At 27.0% G+C, this 18844-nt stretch overlaps 1 protein-coding gene across 5 annotated transcripts; it reads right to left on the bottom strand.

The window, feature by feature from the left end:
* Positions 1–6: 6 nt before the first annotated feature.
* On the bottom strand, positions 7–18068 carry LOC106684759 (PHD finger protein 23B). Of its 5 annotated transcripts, none has more exons than XM_067051309.1 (6): positions 17824–18068; positions 13056–13260; positions 11731–11847; positions 10673–10761; positions 7026–7130; positions 7–5168 (listed from the first exon to the last, which is right to left on the bottom strand). In XM_067051309.1, exons 3-6 carry the CDS (start codon positions 11756–11758, stop codon positions 4887–4889), a joined length of 504 nt encoding a protein of 167 aa, XP_066907410.1. In that variant the 5' UTR covers positions 11759–11847; positions 13056–13260; positions 17824–18068; the 3' UTR covers positions 7–4886. The 5 variants fall into 5 exon arrangements, with proteins under 5 accessions (XP_066907410.1, XP_066907411.1, XP_014282505.1 ...); XM_067051310.1 differs by lacking the exon at positions 17824–18068 and adding an exon at positions 13516–13534; XM_014427019.2 differs by lacking the exon at positions 11731–11847.
* Between the last annotated feature and the right edge of the window lie 776 nt (positions 18069–18844).

The raw sequence follows: 18844 nt of genomic DNA, 5'->3' as shown, positions 1-18844 counted from the left end.
ATATATGTTTATAACCGTTAAAGATTAAAAATAACAAAACAGTTTTACAATTATAAGCTATCAACGACAAATAATTGAAGAGATAGATATTAACAATAATAAAATTAATGGCACATACTATATTTACATCCAATGCCTGACATCACTGAATATGTATAGATTGTTGTTTTTTTTTAATTTATGAAACATACATCTAATAAATAATAAATGTTTACATAAAAATTGCTTAAATTCTTCCTTGTTTAAACCTTTAGAAAAGTAAAACAAATAGAATGCTTGATGAATTAAATAATTCAAAATGTAATTTTATTAGCTTTGAGCTAAATATCATAATAGTGTCATGTGTACCACATGAAATTAGAACTGAAATAACATAGATATCCCACTTATATTCTAAAAATTAATCAGAAAAGATATAATCACATCATTAATAATAACATATTATCATACAATTAATATTGTGAACTTCCAGCTACATGTAATGAAATTATGTAACTCATCATGCCTATTTTGCATAGTTTTTAAATGATAATTAAAATAATTAATCTACTCAAGCTAATTAGATTGGAGTTCAACTAATACTCGGTTTGAATTCTATAAAAGAAAGTAAAAATGTACTTGAAGCAAAAAATAGTTATTTTTTTATCACCTTTTTCTAACAAAAACTAATAATAAACATCTGTATATATTTACAATTTTACCTGAAGAAATAAATTAAAAGTTCTAAAAATAATCTAAAGAGCTAAGGATTTTTAGCTGAAAATTGTTTTTTATGAAAAATTATCAAAACAAAAATAAAAACAAATACTATAAAATAACAAGACAAAGGAATGATGTTAATTGGTTATATGAGATGGTAACTAGTTTTAATTTTAAAAGATTTATGAAGTAATAATAAACTATTAATTAGATTACCTAATGATGAACCGATATTGGATATTGAATATTTATTTAATCATTTATAGGCGGAAGACAAGGAATTTCCACAAAAATAATTTATCTTAATAGGGGAGGCAAAATTATTTTTTTTAAAATTAGATTTTAAATATAAACAAAAGATATGGTTGATACATATAACCTGCCTCCAACAGTAATGCAATGTTTAATACAACCTTTAATATTTAAAATTCAGAAGTAAATATTGTCGCACAGAATAAAAGCTTCCATCAAGTAAGTTAAGTTAAAAATTGATACTAAATGTAAGTTTACTTTCAGTATTTATATATTTTTTAAGTATATGTTTTAACAACATTCATAGAGCCAGATTATTATTAATTACTATGTAAAAGTGTAATCAATATCTAATTTATATGGGCAGTTAAGTCAACTTAACTGATTAAGCAAAAACCCCTGTATAAATTAAGTTAAATAAGCCAACGTATACATTTATAGTTTTGTAATTACATCACAGAATTTATGAAACTTTGAATCTAAAGAGAATGGTGATAGAATTTTCACAATAACAAGTTATTAATTTAAGTAGTCAGATTAAAATTGAAAACTTGCCAAAAAATGAAATTCATAACACACGAATCCCCATAATTTATGATATATATTTTAAGTTGATAAGCCTAAACAAATTTTCTTTTATGAAAAAATCTTTCAGTTAATTTTGAATATCTTTAATGCACTATTACTTCATTGTATTATTTTTATTTATACCATTAAAATCTTTCTTTTTATAATAAAAAAAATACTCAAAAATAATGCATATAAAAAGTAAAATGTGATTAAATATTACATAATATAAAACTAATGCACAGTATGAATTAACAGTATAAATTTGCAAACATAATAAAGTTCAATGAAGTAAAAAATAAAATTTAAAAAAACCTTACTCCAACTAACTTATTTAATACATTTCTATTATCAATTAAAGGCATGAAAAATAAATGAGTTACATAGTAACAACAATGAAAAATACCAAATGAGTTCAGAACAAAAATTTTTTTTTATGTTTTCAACTTATTCAAAGGTTAAAATTTTGCCTTTCATACCCCTCGATAAAAAAAAAAAAAAAAAATGTACTCCAGTTCCTACTAAAATTTAAGTACTTGATACTAAATAAAGTAAAAATTAAATTTCTACCAGGCGGTATTATATTATAGTATATTCGGTGGTTCAGTATTAAAAAAAAGCAAGCAAAAATTTAAATCATTACAAAATATAATTTTTCTTTTTAAATGATTTAGTAACAAAATAATAAATTTAAAAAAATAAATAACAATGTTTTTCTTCTTAGTATACTCAAATAAAATAAATATGTTATTAAAATTCAACACATTAATAATAAAGAATTATTTAGTTTTCCACCAAATGACTGACTTGATCATATTTCACACTGGTCCATCAACATAGCAATAATTTTTTTTCTTAATGTTATAAGGATGTCACATCAAAATAAGCTAAAACATCTGTTACTATACATAAATATAATCTGCAGAAATGTGTTTGTTTTTTTTGTTGATCGACACACTTTCCAACAAAAATTTTCAGTAGTAGTACTGTGCTGTTTTAGGACTTGTTAATTTTAGTATTGAAAGACTGGAGATAAGTAGATCCTAAAATCCTCAGTCACACAATTAGTTGATAAAAGTAAGTTTACTGTGATACTTTCATAACAAACTTAAAAATCACAGCCACCATAAATGTTGAAAAATAAAATTAATTTAACTGTAAAAGATAAGTTTGATTATTTATCATTTCAAATTAGCTGCATTATCACTGCTTACTTTAAACACAAAACAAATATTTTTTAAAAATCAATACAACAATTTTCGTGAGCATAAAAAAATAAAGATAACTAAAAAAGTAAATCAATTAGATTGTTATATAAGTAAACATCTTTAAAAATAGGTGAAGAAATACAATAATTAAGATTGATTGATAATTCAGACATTTTCCAGCATAGACTATTTAGAAGCATACCACAATTACTTATTGTATTAATTCAATTTCAATAAATTTATCTGAAAATCTTTTGTTTGTTTGTTTGTTTAATTGTTTCATCACACAAATTATAAAAAAGAAAAAATTCATAACCTGGTAATAAGTCATCTTTAATACTTTTGTCCTAAAATCCTCATTGCTCCATTGAACAACTTCTACAAAAGAATATTTCAGTAAACATGACTTTAGCACAAAGGAAGGGCACAGGATAATTCACTCATAACACTAAAACTACCATTCTAGAATTTCCATTGATTCATTGAACAAATTTCTACAAAATGACACTTTTCCACAGTTTTTATTGAAAGGGGAGTTATTTAAATATGATAAAAAAAAAAATAATAATAATAATTTTACTACATCTATCACAATCAGAACATGAAGGAAATTCAATTTTCATTAAATCAGTTGAACACCACACATGAAACAGATAAATTTACAACAAGAATATCTAAAACCACATCAAATTAAATTGATCGATAGGAGGGAAATAATACACGATAATGCTAATGAATGTAACATAAACAAGGACATAGCCTAAAATGTTCATTGAATGTACAAGAAACCTAACGAAGATGGTATGATAGTTCAAATGAAAAGAAGTGTCTTTAGATCAATCAGACTCATTTATTAATTTTAATATTACAAGGCCATAAATATCACAATGCACCCCACTTAAAAAACAAATATCAAAGAAAGAAAAGATGTACGAGGCAATTTATCCCATACAAAACAAACTGAGAAAATATGTTTTATTGAATATAGATATAACAATTTAAAACACACACAAACACACTAAATGGTGCAGTAACTCTAATGATAAATGTAATCCTTAAAAACAAAAAGCCATTTTATGATAAGAAATACACACGCGCGCGCACGCACACACACACACACACACACACACACACACACACACACACACACACACACACACACACACACACACACACACGCACATAAGACAGCTAAATATACACATTACCTAAAACAAATCAATGAAACTGAGCTTTTGCTAAAAGACACATAGTACAACAAAGTATTCAACCTCCCCTTTTATAGCTGTTCAATGCTCAATGATGGTGAAAGTAGTGGATTTTAATATGTAATTTATATTTGATATAGAAAACAAATAGCTTTCTAGAAAAAAAGATAATATTACAAAGGAAATGAATTTTATTCATTTTGAAGACAAACTACTGCAGTTTTAAAATACAGGCAAAAATGATTAACAACCATGAACTTCATTAATCCATCAAAATAAAGCATACATTTAAGAACTACATAACCAATCAAAACAAACAAATAAATTATTTGATGTAGAAGTTATAATGGAACAGTACAAAAATATGACAACCAATTTCCAATGATTGGTTAATCTATTTGGCCTTTAAATGTATAAAATAAACGTCTGATTAAGGAAGTATATATTATCCTTAATACATAATACATACAAACTATTACAAGCAGTTTGCTATTTTTGTGAACAATAAACTAAATTTGTAGAAATCTTTAAGCAACCATTACTCCAGTAACTGGTAACCTTTTAAAGAGTTAAATATACATAATATTAATAACAATCTTTTCATCATACGACTAGCATTTTAATGAACTATGCACTGTAATCTTCATGTGCAAAACAAAATTCAATTTTTTTTTTCTTATTTTTTGTTTTGGAAAAAAATTTCCTTAAACATAATAGACATATATAAGTGAAGAAATCTTCACATGAATCTTAGTTAATGACAAATATTTGTTTACTCGAAACAATATTGTAAAAAAAAAAAAAAAAAGAAAAGAAAAGATAACAGTTTCATTAAACCTCAGGTCTTCATGTAAAAATCTAAAAATAGTTAAATACTTATACCTTTCAAATCATGGAAAAAATATTATAATACAAGATTGTTTCCAATAAAATTAAATTTACATTTATAATTTCATTTTTCTTCTGCTGTTTTACAGTGCGAACAAATAAATACATCTGGAATATCTGACTTTTTAACTTTAGCACATCTTAAATGAATCCAGGTAAGGCACTTGCTGCATTCTATCATTGGCCTACCAGCAAAAGGCTTCCCACAAAAGCAAGTCACCAAATCATATGAGTCTTCATCTGATGACATCTCAACGACTGAATTTTGCTGTTCATCTTCATTCGTTAAATCATTCTTATCCAAGCTCTTATCAATATCTTCTTCTCTACTTAAATCTTGAGAATCCTATGGAAATAAAATATTTTAGTTAGTAATCAAATTAAAATGGTTTTATTTTTTGACTCCAGTTCTCCTTTCAGGACCTTCTGACAGCCCTAAAGAGGTGATGACAAGATTAATTTCTTGGGGCTGCCACAAAATAGATATTGATCGAGCCAGGAGGGAATCAAACCCAAAACGTTCTGAACCAAGCACTCTGAGATGCTCACCCCTATAAGTTTAGCTATCATGTCCTCAATTAAAATGATCTAACAGTATGTTACAACAATAATAACTAAATTAACACATTTAGTACAGAGTGACGCATAGCATTTTATAGTACTGAACATGTTGATATTTGATTAGATTCTAATATCCTAAAGCATAAAGTAAATTGCACAACCTTTTCTAATATTAAAATCCTTTACACTTTACAAATAAATAAAATTTATTTACTATAGTTACTTTTTACTACCCAATAAACTTTATGGTTATTCATGAATGATTTCAGTTAAAAATTGGGGTACCAATTGATGGTATTTAAAGAATAATACTTTATTTTTAATACTTCAAAACAATCTGAAACTAAACAAAAACCACAACTAGTCCATAAAACTAAAATTTTCACACAATATTAATAACATCAGAAGGTTAAACATTACTCAATGTAAGGTTTAATAATCTATCTTATAAAAAATAAAATAAAAATGGATATTAATATGAATCTCATCATTTGGATTTATCAAAATCAATAATTTAACAATAAAATAATTAATCATTATATAAATATATTTTATTGTCAAAAAGTAAAAAATATCAGATTGATTGGAAAATAAAAATTTTTCAACTTCCATTAACAATGATTAATTTAAATACACAAATTATGTATCTCTGACCTAGCCAATGACCAGTAGTAAATTAATATAAACTGAATATAAATTTCAATTTAAATAATCAGTGTAAAATATTTTAAATGGAAGATGATCTGGGTACAGTCAAGTAGTAAAAAACTATTAGGAGCCAACATTTTGTCCCACTTTGCAGAGTTTCATCAGGGTTAAAAAATAAAAATATGTTAACAGTGTAAGAGAATAAGATGACATGAAATAAAAAGTAAACTAAGGTGAGCTAAATAGATATAAAATATGAGAAAAATTATATAGAAATGAACAAAAGAAGTTAAAGAAAATAAAAATAAGATGTAGAGTAATATGTATAAATAAAATGAACTATTAGGCATAAAATTAACAGGAAAAGTAATAACATATAAAAAAAGTAGATATAAGAGAAATGATATATAGATATAAAACAAGTATAGTACATAGTAAAAGGCAGAATATTAAGGAAATAAGATTAAAATAAATAAAGGTTAAGAAAAAAGGAAAATAAAGAACAAATCAGGACACCCACCTTACAGTGCCATGTTCTTGTTTTTTTAAATTAATTAATTTTGTATTTAAGTATATTATCGTTTAATATCTCCTTATATTTCCTATTATTATCCTACTATAATTTATACATATATATAACCATTTATTTCTCCTCTCCTGTGTCTACCTCTCATCTGCCTTCCATCATCTCTTTATTCCATTCCGTGGATTACTTTCAATACGAAAGGTGCATCTCCTGATTTGTTCTTTATTTTCTTGACCTTTATTTATTCTTTTATACGCTTAGTTTTGATTTCAGAGAGGACTAATACTTATTTAAAAAGTAACATTAACTGCTAAGACACCTAATTCTTGACTAAAGAAATAATCCCTTATGGTATTAATATAGAATAACTCCATATTAAGCAGTTCAAGATGCAATAGAGATTTTATTGATTGTGAAGAACAAAAATTTAAACAGAATCATAAAAAATAACCAAAATTAAGTATTTACCTCCTTATCTGATACATCATAATTCTCATACTCTAATATGAATTTACAAAACAAGTAAAAATCCTCAGATGTTCTAGGTTTTTTGGGTTTTGATTCTTCAAAATCCTAAAAAAAAAAAAAAAAAATATATTGTAATATTCAAAAATTATTAAAATTAAAATAAGTGGAATTTGATATTTTTAACTTAAATTCTCATATCTTAAAGATAGCTTGGGTTCAAATGAAAAGCTTTAATATTTAACAGATAGAAGAATTTTATTTAAATTTTATAATATAATAGACTCTTAATCTCAGGGCGGGTTCCTAGGCAATCAGAAACAGACACTTTTTCTATTAACAATTAATTAAATTAATATCTCTTTTACAAATGTATTTAAATCTAGGTATTACATAACTAACCAATTTCATAGAATCTTCCTTTGATTATTTTCTTTGTCTTCTTATTCAACAAACCAACACTTGCTACAAACAATCTTTTCAGCAAATAAACACTAATGAAAAATACCTTGGTCCTCTTATAGCTTTTTACTCACAATCAATTAAGTGTGTTGTTTGGCGATCCAAACAAAGAATCCTTTTTTCTTCATGGATGACTCTCCGATGTCTCCTATTTCAAAATGTCAACCCTTGAGCTGAACAAGAGATGATGAGGACCTCCTCATCCAGGAAAACATTATTCCCCGCCCGCGCCTAAGCAACTAATGCCTGGCAAAAATCAAAACCTGTCTTGATGTTCAATGTAAACATCAATTGTCACACAACAGTTTTGGATTTATGCAAATGATTTACTTTCTGAATATTATTCTTTAGCGCTATTTCTTGACTTCTATTTTTTCTTAAATTTACTGTATTTTCAATTATGATAGGAAGTTTTTAAAATATTTGAATCTGCTCAACATGGTCGCTATTCAACAGACTTTTTGAAGCATACGTACCGCCATCTTGGTTTTGTTTTGAATAACGTATTTATTATAGACAATGAAAATTGGTTAGCTTGGTTTTTGGTTCAATACTACAAATAAACATGTTGAAATGATAAATCACATAAAACTTACTAACAATCATTTATACATAAAAAATAACTCTTTATTCATAAAAGAGGATATTATACAAAAAATCTGTTATATATAAAAAATAACAATTTACTCTTAAAAGAGCATATTACACTGTATACAATGTATATAAACGCAAACATACACTCTACAGTAAATAATAATTAAAATATGGATACTCTTATTTTCCCTTATAATTCTAATTTATAAAAGTTTTTTTTTTAAATTTGTGGTAAGAATCATTTTCTTTACAGGTTATTAAAACAAAGTCATCATAAAGAAATCATTTTTAATAATGGTACTACAAATAAATTAAAGAGAATAAAAATAAGAAATGACACTTTTTGTCAAACTGACAAACAGGTTTTCTAACAGGGGGCATCCTTAAAACAACAGGTATTAAAAAGCAAAGCAAAGGGCCTATACTCTTCAGGCATAAAAGAACTTTAATTTTAATTATAATTACAAATAAATTACATTGAAGCTAATTTAGGTGACTATGAGCATGATGAAAATGCTTAACATGTTTTCTTGAATTATCCCATAAACCCTCTATGGGGTTCATACCAGTTCATACAAGCCAGTCCAAAATGGTAATTTTCATGTTTGCAAGTATTCGGACACAATTCTTGTGGTATGTGGACATGCATTATCCTGTATCAAAATGAACTGTTGACTTACAAATGGGACTTATAGGATCATACCATCAGCACTTTCTCTTGATGTATCTTAGAGCAGTAAGAGATATGGTATCAATTAAGATTAGTTCAGTATGAGTATGGATATTTGTTCCTCCCCAAACCATAAATAACTGCTAAAAAAATCTGTGACTAGCAAAGATTGCTATAAGTCAAAGTCTGCTTTACCTAAGTAGTACAGACCAAAGGGAAACTCGCTTGTGGATTAAACCACTCACTATTAGTGATCGGCAAATAATCATCTTTCTCTATAATGTTTTTCCAGAGGAAATCAAACCCAAACTGGCACTTCAACACAAGTTATTGTAGAAGAATCGCCATTTTTCATACTCAACTTTTATCACCTGTTGTCAAATAATCAAACAGAAGACATTGAAGCTATACCAATCTCCAACATATAAAAAAAAAAAATAGTGAGCACAGCAAAATATATACATTAAAGCCGCACCAATGACAGAAACTTAATACCTGACACCTCTGAAACATATAGAAAAATTATTAAATATCTAACAGACATTAAGGCAAATTATCATATATATTAACTGCACCAAGAGAGAGCACATAATCTTGTAATAAGGCAACTGCACCAAGAGAGAGCACGCAGTGTTATAATAAGGCAACTGCACCCATCAACACAACAGGATGGTATAAAAGAAGAGCTAAATACTTTAGAATTTCAAGTTCACCAGGTAGTTAAAGTTTTTAAAGAAGATAGAGATCAACCGAGGGTAAAAAATAAAATAGCCATTGTCTACGCATGTAAACATCTTATCTTTTTTTTTATAATGGAAGATTGAAAATTTTAAATCTTACATAAACATAATTCACACTAAATAACATTCATATCAATCTATTACTTTTAATTGTAATTATACAGTAATGTAATGTAAAGAATCATTTTGTAAATATGAATATTCAACAACACTGTTAGTAATAAAGAATTATAGCACTTCTGTTTATAACAAAAGACTAACTGCAATATCATATCTTTAAGACAGTTAGTTAACTTTTGAGGCCTTGAGACAATTCCCTGATGCCATTATTTCCTATTGAGCATTACTGTCACAATTAAAACATCAAATTTTTCTTAAAAAATTGTTATAGCATATTCCCCACCTAAAATATTCATTTCCAAATTCTGACTCCATTCCTTTCTTAATTCCTTAGGACAACATTTCCTTCAAGATGGAAACCTGAATACTAAACACCAACACTGTGGAGCTAAATCTACGAAATTCCAGAGGGTGATTATTGTCTGTACTCAACTCCCATCATAGCCAAGAAGCTCCCCTCTCCCCCCTTACTCCTACCAACTGGCCAACTGATCCCAACCTCCTTTTTTAATTTTTCATTCACACAGGTCTAGGACCACTAAAGTACTCCATTTCCTGGCTTGATTATCTTTCCTCAGACCACAGTCCCTTTATCCTAACCCTTTCCACATTGCCGATTCCCCAGCCATCTCCACTGTCTTTCATCAAGGGCCCTGGGTCAACTGGAACCTCTTCTGACAAATAGTAAGCAATAAAATAGACCTCAGAGTATCCTTAATCTACAAGACCCCATGACACAGTTAACTTCTACACCACCTTGATCCAACAAGCAGTTATGACTGCATCCTCACTTCTGTTTTTTTTTTTCTCGAAATATCACAAAAACCTTTTACGCCTACAAGACCTTATAAACCTTATCCATGCCAAGCGATGTTCCAGGACCCGATGGCAAAGAATCAGGCATCCTAAAAATCACAAATATCTTTCTAAACTGGTAAGAAAGAAATTGGCCAACTTTAGAAGTCATATTACTTTATTCCTTACCTACTTTTACATATAGCCAACTAATAAACTTCCAATAAACAACTAACACTTTAATATAAAATTGAAAATTGTCAACTTACAATGCTTCTTGTTTTAGACATCCTCCTATCTTTCATCTTGAATTTCCTCACAGAGCTAGTTCTTCTTTCAAAAGAAACTGGTTGATCATCTAAAAAAAATAATTAAAATTTATTAGGAAATTTTAACACTGGTAAATTAATCATTCACTTAAAATGTTAATAAGGTTGATATATTGAAACCAAGAATAGACAGAATGAGGAAGTTGTATGATTTCATTTCTGGGGTTTCATATTACAGAGACTTAGTTGGGCAATTTTATCCAAAAATATTCCTAATATTGGCAACATAATTATTTAATAGTATTTATAAAATGACTTTAGCTTATATTTATTTAATTTATTATAGTTTTAGTAATTCAATATTTTTAATAATCTATTTTATAGCTGTTGGCAATTTCAGTTTTTAACTCTGGTTTTAATATTGTTTTCAGCATATTTTATTGTTTACACTGATTATCATAATTATTCTTGATAGTCTACTAGGAAGTTCATAAGCTCTGTTTTTGGATGATAAGGTGATCCATAAGATACTTCCTATGGATTGCTTCATAAAAAAATCCTTATTTCATTTAACACGTTTCAAGGTATCCTCAATCTTCAAGTAATTTAATTCCTGTTAATACACCACTTTGTTTTAACATTACATTAACAACTTTTAGATACAATAGCTACTTCAGTATAAAAAGTAGTGGCCTATAATAGTGTATTATATAATAAACCTCTTTTGTCTTCTACTATTATGCCTATAACTAGTTCAGTCGGCATTGCAGTTAAACAAGCACTTGCCTTTCCGGGTCGGGGCATGGCCGTTCTGATACCCCAAGAAATAAGACTTCCGATGAAAAATGAAATATCAGCTAGTTGGCAAGCCATGTGGAATAAAAGCCCGCCAAGCAAATTAAAAAAATGATTAAACCATGGACCACATCAAACCGTTCCAATCACACGGATGAGGTAGCTATTGCCAGATTAAGAATAGGTCATACAAATTTAACTCATGCATATCTGATCAATAAGCAACCACCACCAAAATATCAATACTGCAACAGTGTACTTACGGTCAGTCACATATTTGAAGAATGTCATTTCTATTCCATGAACTTAAATAGATCGGGAGTGGGACCGAGTGTATCGGATGCTCTGAATGATGACCAGAAGAACGTGGAAATGGTTTTCTTAAAAAGGAATGGCCTTTTAAATAAGATTTAAACCCGAAAGTTTGTTATACGTACTAAATAATTCTAAAATAAGTAATTATTTAAATTTATTTAGTAATTATTTAAAGAGTTTCAAATCTTGAAATAGAATTATAAAGTGCGTAACATGGGTGTTGATGACCTCAGGGTTTTATGCCTTAAAGCCCCAACCAAAAACAACTAGTTCAGTCAGCTTTTTTTTTTTTTTTATTACTATAATTGTTAAAGTACATGAATTTTTATTAAGAAATAGATAAAGCTAATAATAAGGTAACATAGAATGAACATTCCAATTTTATCTGAAAGTTGCTAATATGATGTTAAAACACAATGGTGTATTTATTACAGGAATTAGATTACCTGAAAATGGAGGATACCCCAATAGGATGTTAAATGAAATAAAGATTTATTCTTGATTATTTCCAAGAAAGTTATTTATTATTTAAGCATTAAGATGATGAGGTGAAAAACTGACAGATGGAAGGTAGCAATGCTGATTGATACTGTGTAAATATAATTTTATAAGACTTTTTAATTGATAACTTTAGATGGCAAAATTTCTGAAATGAAATAGATAGTATTGACCATAAGGTAAAATAGAGTAAACATTTTAATTACACATAAAAATTGTTAAGATAAATATTATATTTTGAATGATTATAATTACAGGAATTATATCTGAAGAAAGGGAAACACCCCAAAACATTGTAAAGAAACACATTACACCACCATTGCAGCCTTTTATGAAACAATCAATAATGAAGTATATCCATCCATGTTCTATGAGAATTATAGTGTATGTATTAAAATAAAGTAACTGTAAAGAATAAGAAACTAACCAAATTGTTAATGAAATACAAAGTATACATAGACATATTGCAAAGATAAAAAAATAGAAATTCTCTGATCATTTCATACTGAACAAGGGAAGTAACCAATCCTATACATATATAATAATATATAAGGATAAATGTTTATTAGTTTCATACTAATTTTTTTTTTAAATATATTGGGAATTTCCCCCAAAATATGTACTAATACATATGGCATACAAAAGGTCAAGTTATATAAACAATAAAATAACATTTGAAACAGAATAGTGAACAATTTTAACAAGTCGAATCCTGATAACCATAGACACAGATGTGGTAAAATAATATGGACCAGTAAGATATATAATACTTAACTCATTCAGTGCCAGACATTTAATTGTGTATACTCAGGATGACCAGGAATGATTTTTCAACTTAAAATTCTACATCACTGCAGTTTTCCTTGAGTTTGAATCATCATTCACCATTCTTTTTTGTTTACAGCATCTTCTACTTTTGGTTTAAACCTCTTTTACATCAGTTAATTAAGGAATTTCCACAGGAACAGAATCAAAACAGGCTAAAAAATGCTAAATTTCACTACTTAAGTAGAATAAAAATGTAGTCAATTGGGACAATCTAGGCCTTCTTGTTAACCACAAAGGTTTTGAAATTTGTGAAATAAGTTTCTTACAGGACTTTTGGGTCAATTAAATCAAATAAATTTGTGCACTGCACCAAATTTTATGATCATAAAACAATTGAACAGCTTCCTCTAAAAAGTTTATAACTGAATTTCATAAAAATTTTCAGGGATAAAAAAAAACCATCTTACCTTTAACCCAATTCAAATTTTTTTCAGTTTGATTTAATCTAAAACCACCAATAAAAAATCTGTTTTTTTGACATATTCATAACATAGTCCTTTAAGCCTAAAAATACTAATAGTAATAAGTTAAAAGAAAAATCTTGAATTATTTAAAATAAATAATAATAACAAGAAAAGCACCCTATAAAAAGATTATAACAGAAAAAAAATAAGATTTTTCAGTATAAAACTTGTACCAGACCTAATTAGACTATAACTAGCAATAAATCAGTCTTCAATCCTTCATGAAGGGCTTAGTTGTTGTTAATATAGCATTCTTAGGGAATTATCATTTTAAAACCAGGGCCACCCACAATCCCAGATGGACTTTCATTTTCTAAATCACTGAAAACATATTACAATATCTTAATACGTTTAAAATCTGTAATGTTAAGAGTAAATTTATAAGCGTGAAACATAGCAAAGGACCTGAAAGTGTTTGAAATCCGAACAGTTAAAATAAATCGATATCTGAGAATGCAAACTCAAAACCGATACTATTCCAAAAACTGCCTGATGCTATTATACCAATATAATCCAATTAAAAGTTATGAATAGAATTATAAATTTATGGTTGTGAACACAAATATAATTATATTCACAACTTGGTGTATGAATATATTCATATTCAAAATTCTATTTCAATATATTTGTATTCACAGCTGTAAATACTGTAATATTTTATATTGTAAAAATAATATCCTGATTCCTGATGGCTAGATGATTTTATTTTCGTCCATGAGCATGAGTTGGGAGGAACTTACTCTCCAGAGGTCAAGAAAATTTTATGAACTAATACAATAATTAAGAGCATCTATTTTTAAAAAAAAATTTTTTTTTCAATATCTGAAGATGACATTATGGTCTATTTCCCACCACTCCAAGAGTTTTATGAACTAAAAGATCTGAATTGCAGTCAATGTCTAAATGTGAGCTAAGGTAATACTTCAACATAAAACATAGCTTGCGGTTTCATCCTTTTATGTAGGATCCTTTAATCTCCAAATTGAAAAGAAATCTTTTTGTTCTGCTGTCTATTTTCTGTCAAAATTTTGAGGATGATACTGTCTAATTGCAGCAATATTCTTATAGGAGTCCTTTGAAAACAATTCGGGAAGATATTGCTTCTCATTTTGTCAGTAATATCTGGCTTAATTACACCAATTAAGTATTAATGATTTTTCTTTTGGTAAAAGTCAAGCTTATTCTGAAAACTGGCTCAGGAATAATAGAAATGCATTCAAGGAAAATTCTTGTCAGTTAATCGACCTTTTCATTGACAAATATTTCTGAATGTCCAGGAAACTTTAACATTGCTATTTGATGTTAGTGTAAAAAATCCAACTTTACAGTCCTCCACCACTCTAGGTTCGTAATTTTATTAACTATATTAATAAAAATTATTATTAAATGCTATAAGACAAACAGGTAAATTAAAATATAGAATGGTGCAAATTTATCAGTAAAGAAATGTTTTCCCTTATTGTTTATGTTTTATAGGTTCTTTTTTATTGTGTTAAATTGACTTTGGCACAATAACCTGCAAATTATAATAAATCAACGTGAGGCTATGATACTAAATTATATATTAAAAATGCAAATTATAGTTAGTAATGCTTTGATACTGTTAACAAAAAGTTAATAATTAAAGCTGTTATTACATACATTTTATTACAAAGTCCTTGCTGATGGCCAATTGGCCAAAACCTTAGACATTTGATGATGTTTAAATAAACAAAGTTGAGACAATTTGGATCATTTTTGTTATTATTAATAAATTATTGCTTTCAAAAGTGAAAAAGAAAGATAAATGGCGTGATAAGAATAATTAAGTATAATAAGAACCTGCTTAAATATTTTGTATTTAAATAAATTATCCCTTCCATTAAGAAAAGTTTTGATTTAATGTACTACTACTTATGAAGAAAATGTTTATAAAAAATAAAATGTATTTTGGTAAATTATCAATGAAAATGTATGTTATAAATTGTTTGATAAAAAAAAAAAAACTTCCTATATTACATAACATTCCTTTATTAACGTTTCAGGGCTCTTCCCTCTTCTTGAGGATGAACCATCTTTCCAGTAGTTATATAGTCCCCTTATCCATATTAAAATACTTTATCATAAATTAATTGATCCATAATGTAGGCTAGTGGGATATTTCATTTTTACAAGCATACAGGAAAAATGAGATATCACAGTAGCCTACATTATGGGACAATTAATTTATGACAAAGTATTTTAATATGGATAAGGGGGTATATAACTACTGAAAAGATTGTTCATCCTGAAAACGGAGGAAGAGCGCCGAAACGCTGATAAAACAATATTATATAATGAAGAAATTAAAAGAAGGGTTTTTTTTTTACAAAAACTTAAACAAGAATAAAAAGATACACCTTCTATTTGAAAAACATTGAATAAAATACTACCATAAATCTTATAACTTCATTATGCATTAAACAGAAATAAGAGCTTTTAAATTTTACCACTCAGATAGCAAATAAATTTACGAATAAATAAATAAATATGGTAGACAACTTTTATTTATAAGAACGTAAAGAATCAGTGTATAAATAATACAATCTAAATTTTGTGTGAAAAGTGATTTAAATTTTTCCAAAAATATGTATATTTTTAGTGTGTAAAAAAACAATTAATTTGTGGGATTTAGAGTGCTACCAATGGGTAGTTTCTCTACACGACTATAACACTCCATTTTAACTAAGATCAAATTTATTGAATGTATTATATAATATACCGTTGTAAATTTTCAATAAAGATATTAAAAACAAAAATTGTAGGATAATTTGTGAATTGAAGGGACACTAGATGAATTAATTGGATGATTGAAAGATACCGAAGGGTCGTTGGTTAAAATATTTCACAATATAGTCAATTTTTTGTGTTAGAATATTATCAGATTAACTGATGATTGTCAAATTTCAACTAGTAAAAATAGATAATTAGAAACAATTTTATAACACTAGTAATTTAAAACACTTTTATTTTGACTAAAAGGATGCTTTACTTCTTTGTCAGACAGTTTTTATTGCAATTAAGCCATTTTAATAGTTTAAGGATAAAACTAAAACCTGTTCTACAGTGTGAATAAGTAAAAATTCACTACCCACAGAAATTAACAATACTAATGATACATCTGAAGATCAAAAAGAAAAAAATAGTTAAGAGTTATCAATCAACACATATATCCCCAACAGTAACATAGTATCAAACCATAATAAAAGATTAGGTTCCATCAAAGAATCAAGTATAAACAAGTATTAATTATCATCAGTCAATTGTTTAAAACTTAATTTTCAAATAAATTTAATATTTAAAACTATCTATGAAATCCTTAAAAAAATGGATAGGAAAAAAATTTAAGTTAATGAACATCACAAACAAGTACAGCCTTTTCACACTATTTAATGCAAATCATTAAGGAACAATATGTTAATTCAATATATACATACAAACATTAAAGGTCTATAGACAGTAAAAAATTAATTGGGTAGATTTTTGGCTTGCTGTATGGAACAGATAATTGAACAAGCACTTAAAAAAAGGATACTTTAGGTTTCAAAAAAGCTACATATGGAACTAATAATTTACAAGAACTAGTGTAAGGGACCAATAATAAACACCATCATGTTTGAATAGTTAAATGTAGAGAAAAGTTTAAAAAATGAAAATTTATAAGTGTTAAATATAAAAACATGTATTAGGTATACTTAGGAAAATATCACAATACAATGCAACAGATAGAATTATTAAAACATGTATGCTATAGAATAGTAAAGCTAATTTAAAAACCGATAGACTTGCAAATAGTTAAGAAGATTAATGAAACAACTGACAGAATGAATCACAATTAAAAATGTAAAGAATAAATTATCTTCAAATGAATACCGTTATTGAGTAAAAATATTTAAGTAAAAGAAGTAGATGTAAACTTAACAAAATAGTAACAGACAATAATTAAATGTAATTATCATAAGAGAATTAGATAATACAAAAACCCAAAACTAAAACTATAAGAAATATTCCACATCACTTAGACTAAAAATGTAAGGAAATGCTCAAGGAATTGATAAATTAGGGTTTAAACAAATCTTAAAACACAAAACAAGGGTCAAAGCGTTTAACTAAACAATTTAATAAAGCATTAAATACGTCAAAGAAAATTGACTGTTTGATAACATTTATAATAATATTCCAATTCTAAAAACATGCATAAATAGAATAAGTACTATAAAACATATAATTTACCTCTTAAGAAGTCATCGGTCATTTTTTTTTATTTGGATAAATACTAATCACTAATACTTTGGTGTGTAGGTAAAATGGTCTATTTTAATTAGAACATAATTTTACATTAAATGCCCAAGATATGTATCAGTACCATAATAAGAAGAAAAACTTCTCAATAGACACAATCAAAAGAAACATCAAAGATTAATTCTAAGGCAGCAGCTTAGTTAATCGAAAGACGAATATAAATAAGAGAAGAAATATATCGATACGCAGAAAACAGGATCTCGTTTATTCGATAAAGTTAGTGAAGTAGCTTCATGGCCACTACAGCAACATGTCGAGATTGTTTTGAAGCACCAAGAAACGCCCTCTATCACAATATACATAACCGAACTATTACATACTACAAAACTAAAAATGTTTATTATAAAATTTCATGATTTTTCCTATACCATTAATTTGATTTCAATTGTGATATACTAAGAAAAGCAATAGAGTTTTTAACATATGTTGAACTCGTACAGTGCGAAACTCGCACATTCAATCAACAGATAGTATAAAACATTGTTTGGGAAAAATATGGTTACCCATATTTATCAAGATATTAATATCATATTTTCCAAGATAGAGAGAAATTCGGCGCTGCTTCGAGACGATCTAAGGAATAGGAAATCTACGCCTGGAGGATTTATAATTATTTTTATTTGTTTTATTATATTATAGTTTTATACAAAACATATGCTTATGAAACTTACGTCTCTTAAATTTTGAAAGAAGCTATATTAAAATGGTCCAAGATTAATTCTGTTTTATTACCAATATAACAATTTATTTAATGTTTAAGCATTACACCTGAGCAACAATGGATAAATACAATGACCGAAGAAAGTATTTGCACACCTTGTCTTTTCTTTATATAATGAATTTAAATAATAATAAAATATTTTGAGGTTTCCTAATAAAAAGTACAATTAAAACTTGTTAGAAACAGTATAAATTCAATTGAAAATATTGATCATAATACAATTTTTAATGA

This window comes from Halyomorpha halys, unplaced genomic scaffold, assembly GCF_000696795.3.
Source record: "Halyomorpha halys isolate HHAL.00 unplaced genomic scaffold, Hhal_1.1 Scaffold612.1, whole genome shotgun sequence".
Taxonomy (NCBI): domain Eukaryota; kingdom Metazoa; phylum Arthropoda; class Insecta; order Hemiptera; family Pentatomidae; genus Halyomorpha; species Halyomorpha halys.
Note: the sequence above shows the minus strand (reverse complement) of the source record. Positions and strands in the feature narration are given on the sequence as shown.

What these genes read in the sequence shown, in the direction of transcription:
- LOC106684759 (XM_067051309.1), bottom strand. Translation starts at nt 11,758, where the DNA reads ATGACATTCTTCAAATATGTGACTGACC. An exon ending in TGTCTAAAACAAGAAGCATT is followed by an intron (nt 7,131 to 10,672) that starts GTAAGTTGACAA and finishes TTTTTTTTTTAG; the next exon opens with GATTTTGAAGAATCAAAACC. An exon ending in ATGATGTATCAGATAAGGAG is followed by an intron (nt 5,169 to 7,025) that starts GTAAATACTTAA and finishes TTATTTCCATAG; the next exon opens with GATTCTCAAGATTTAAGTAG.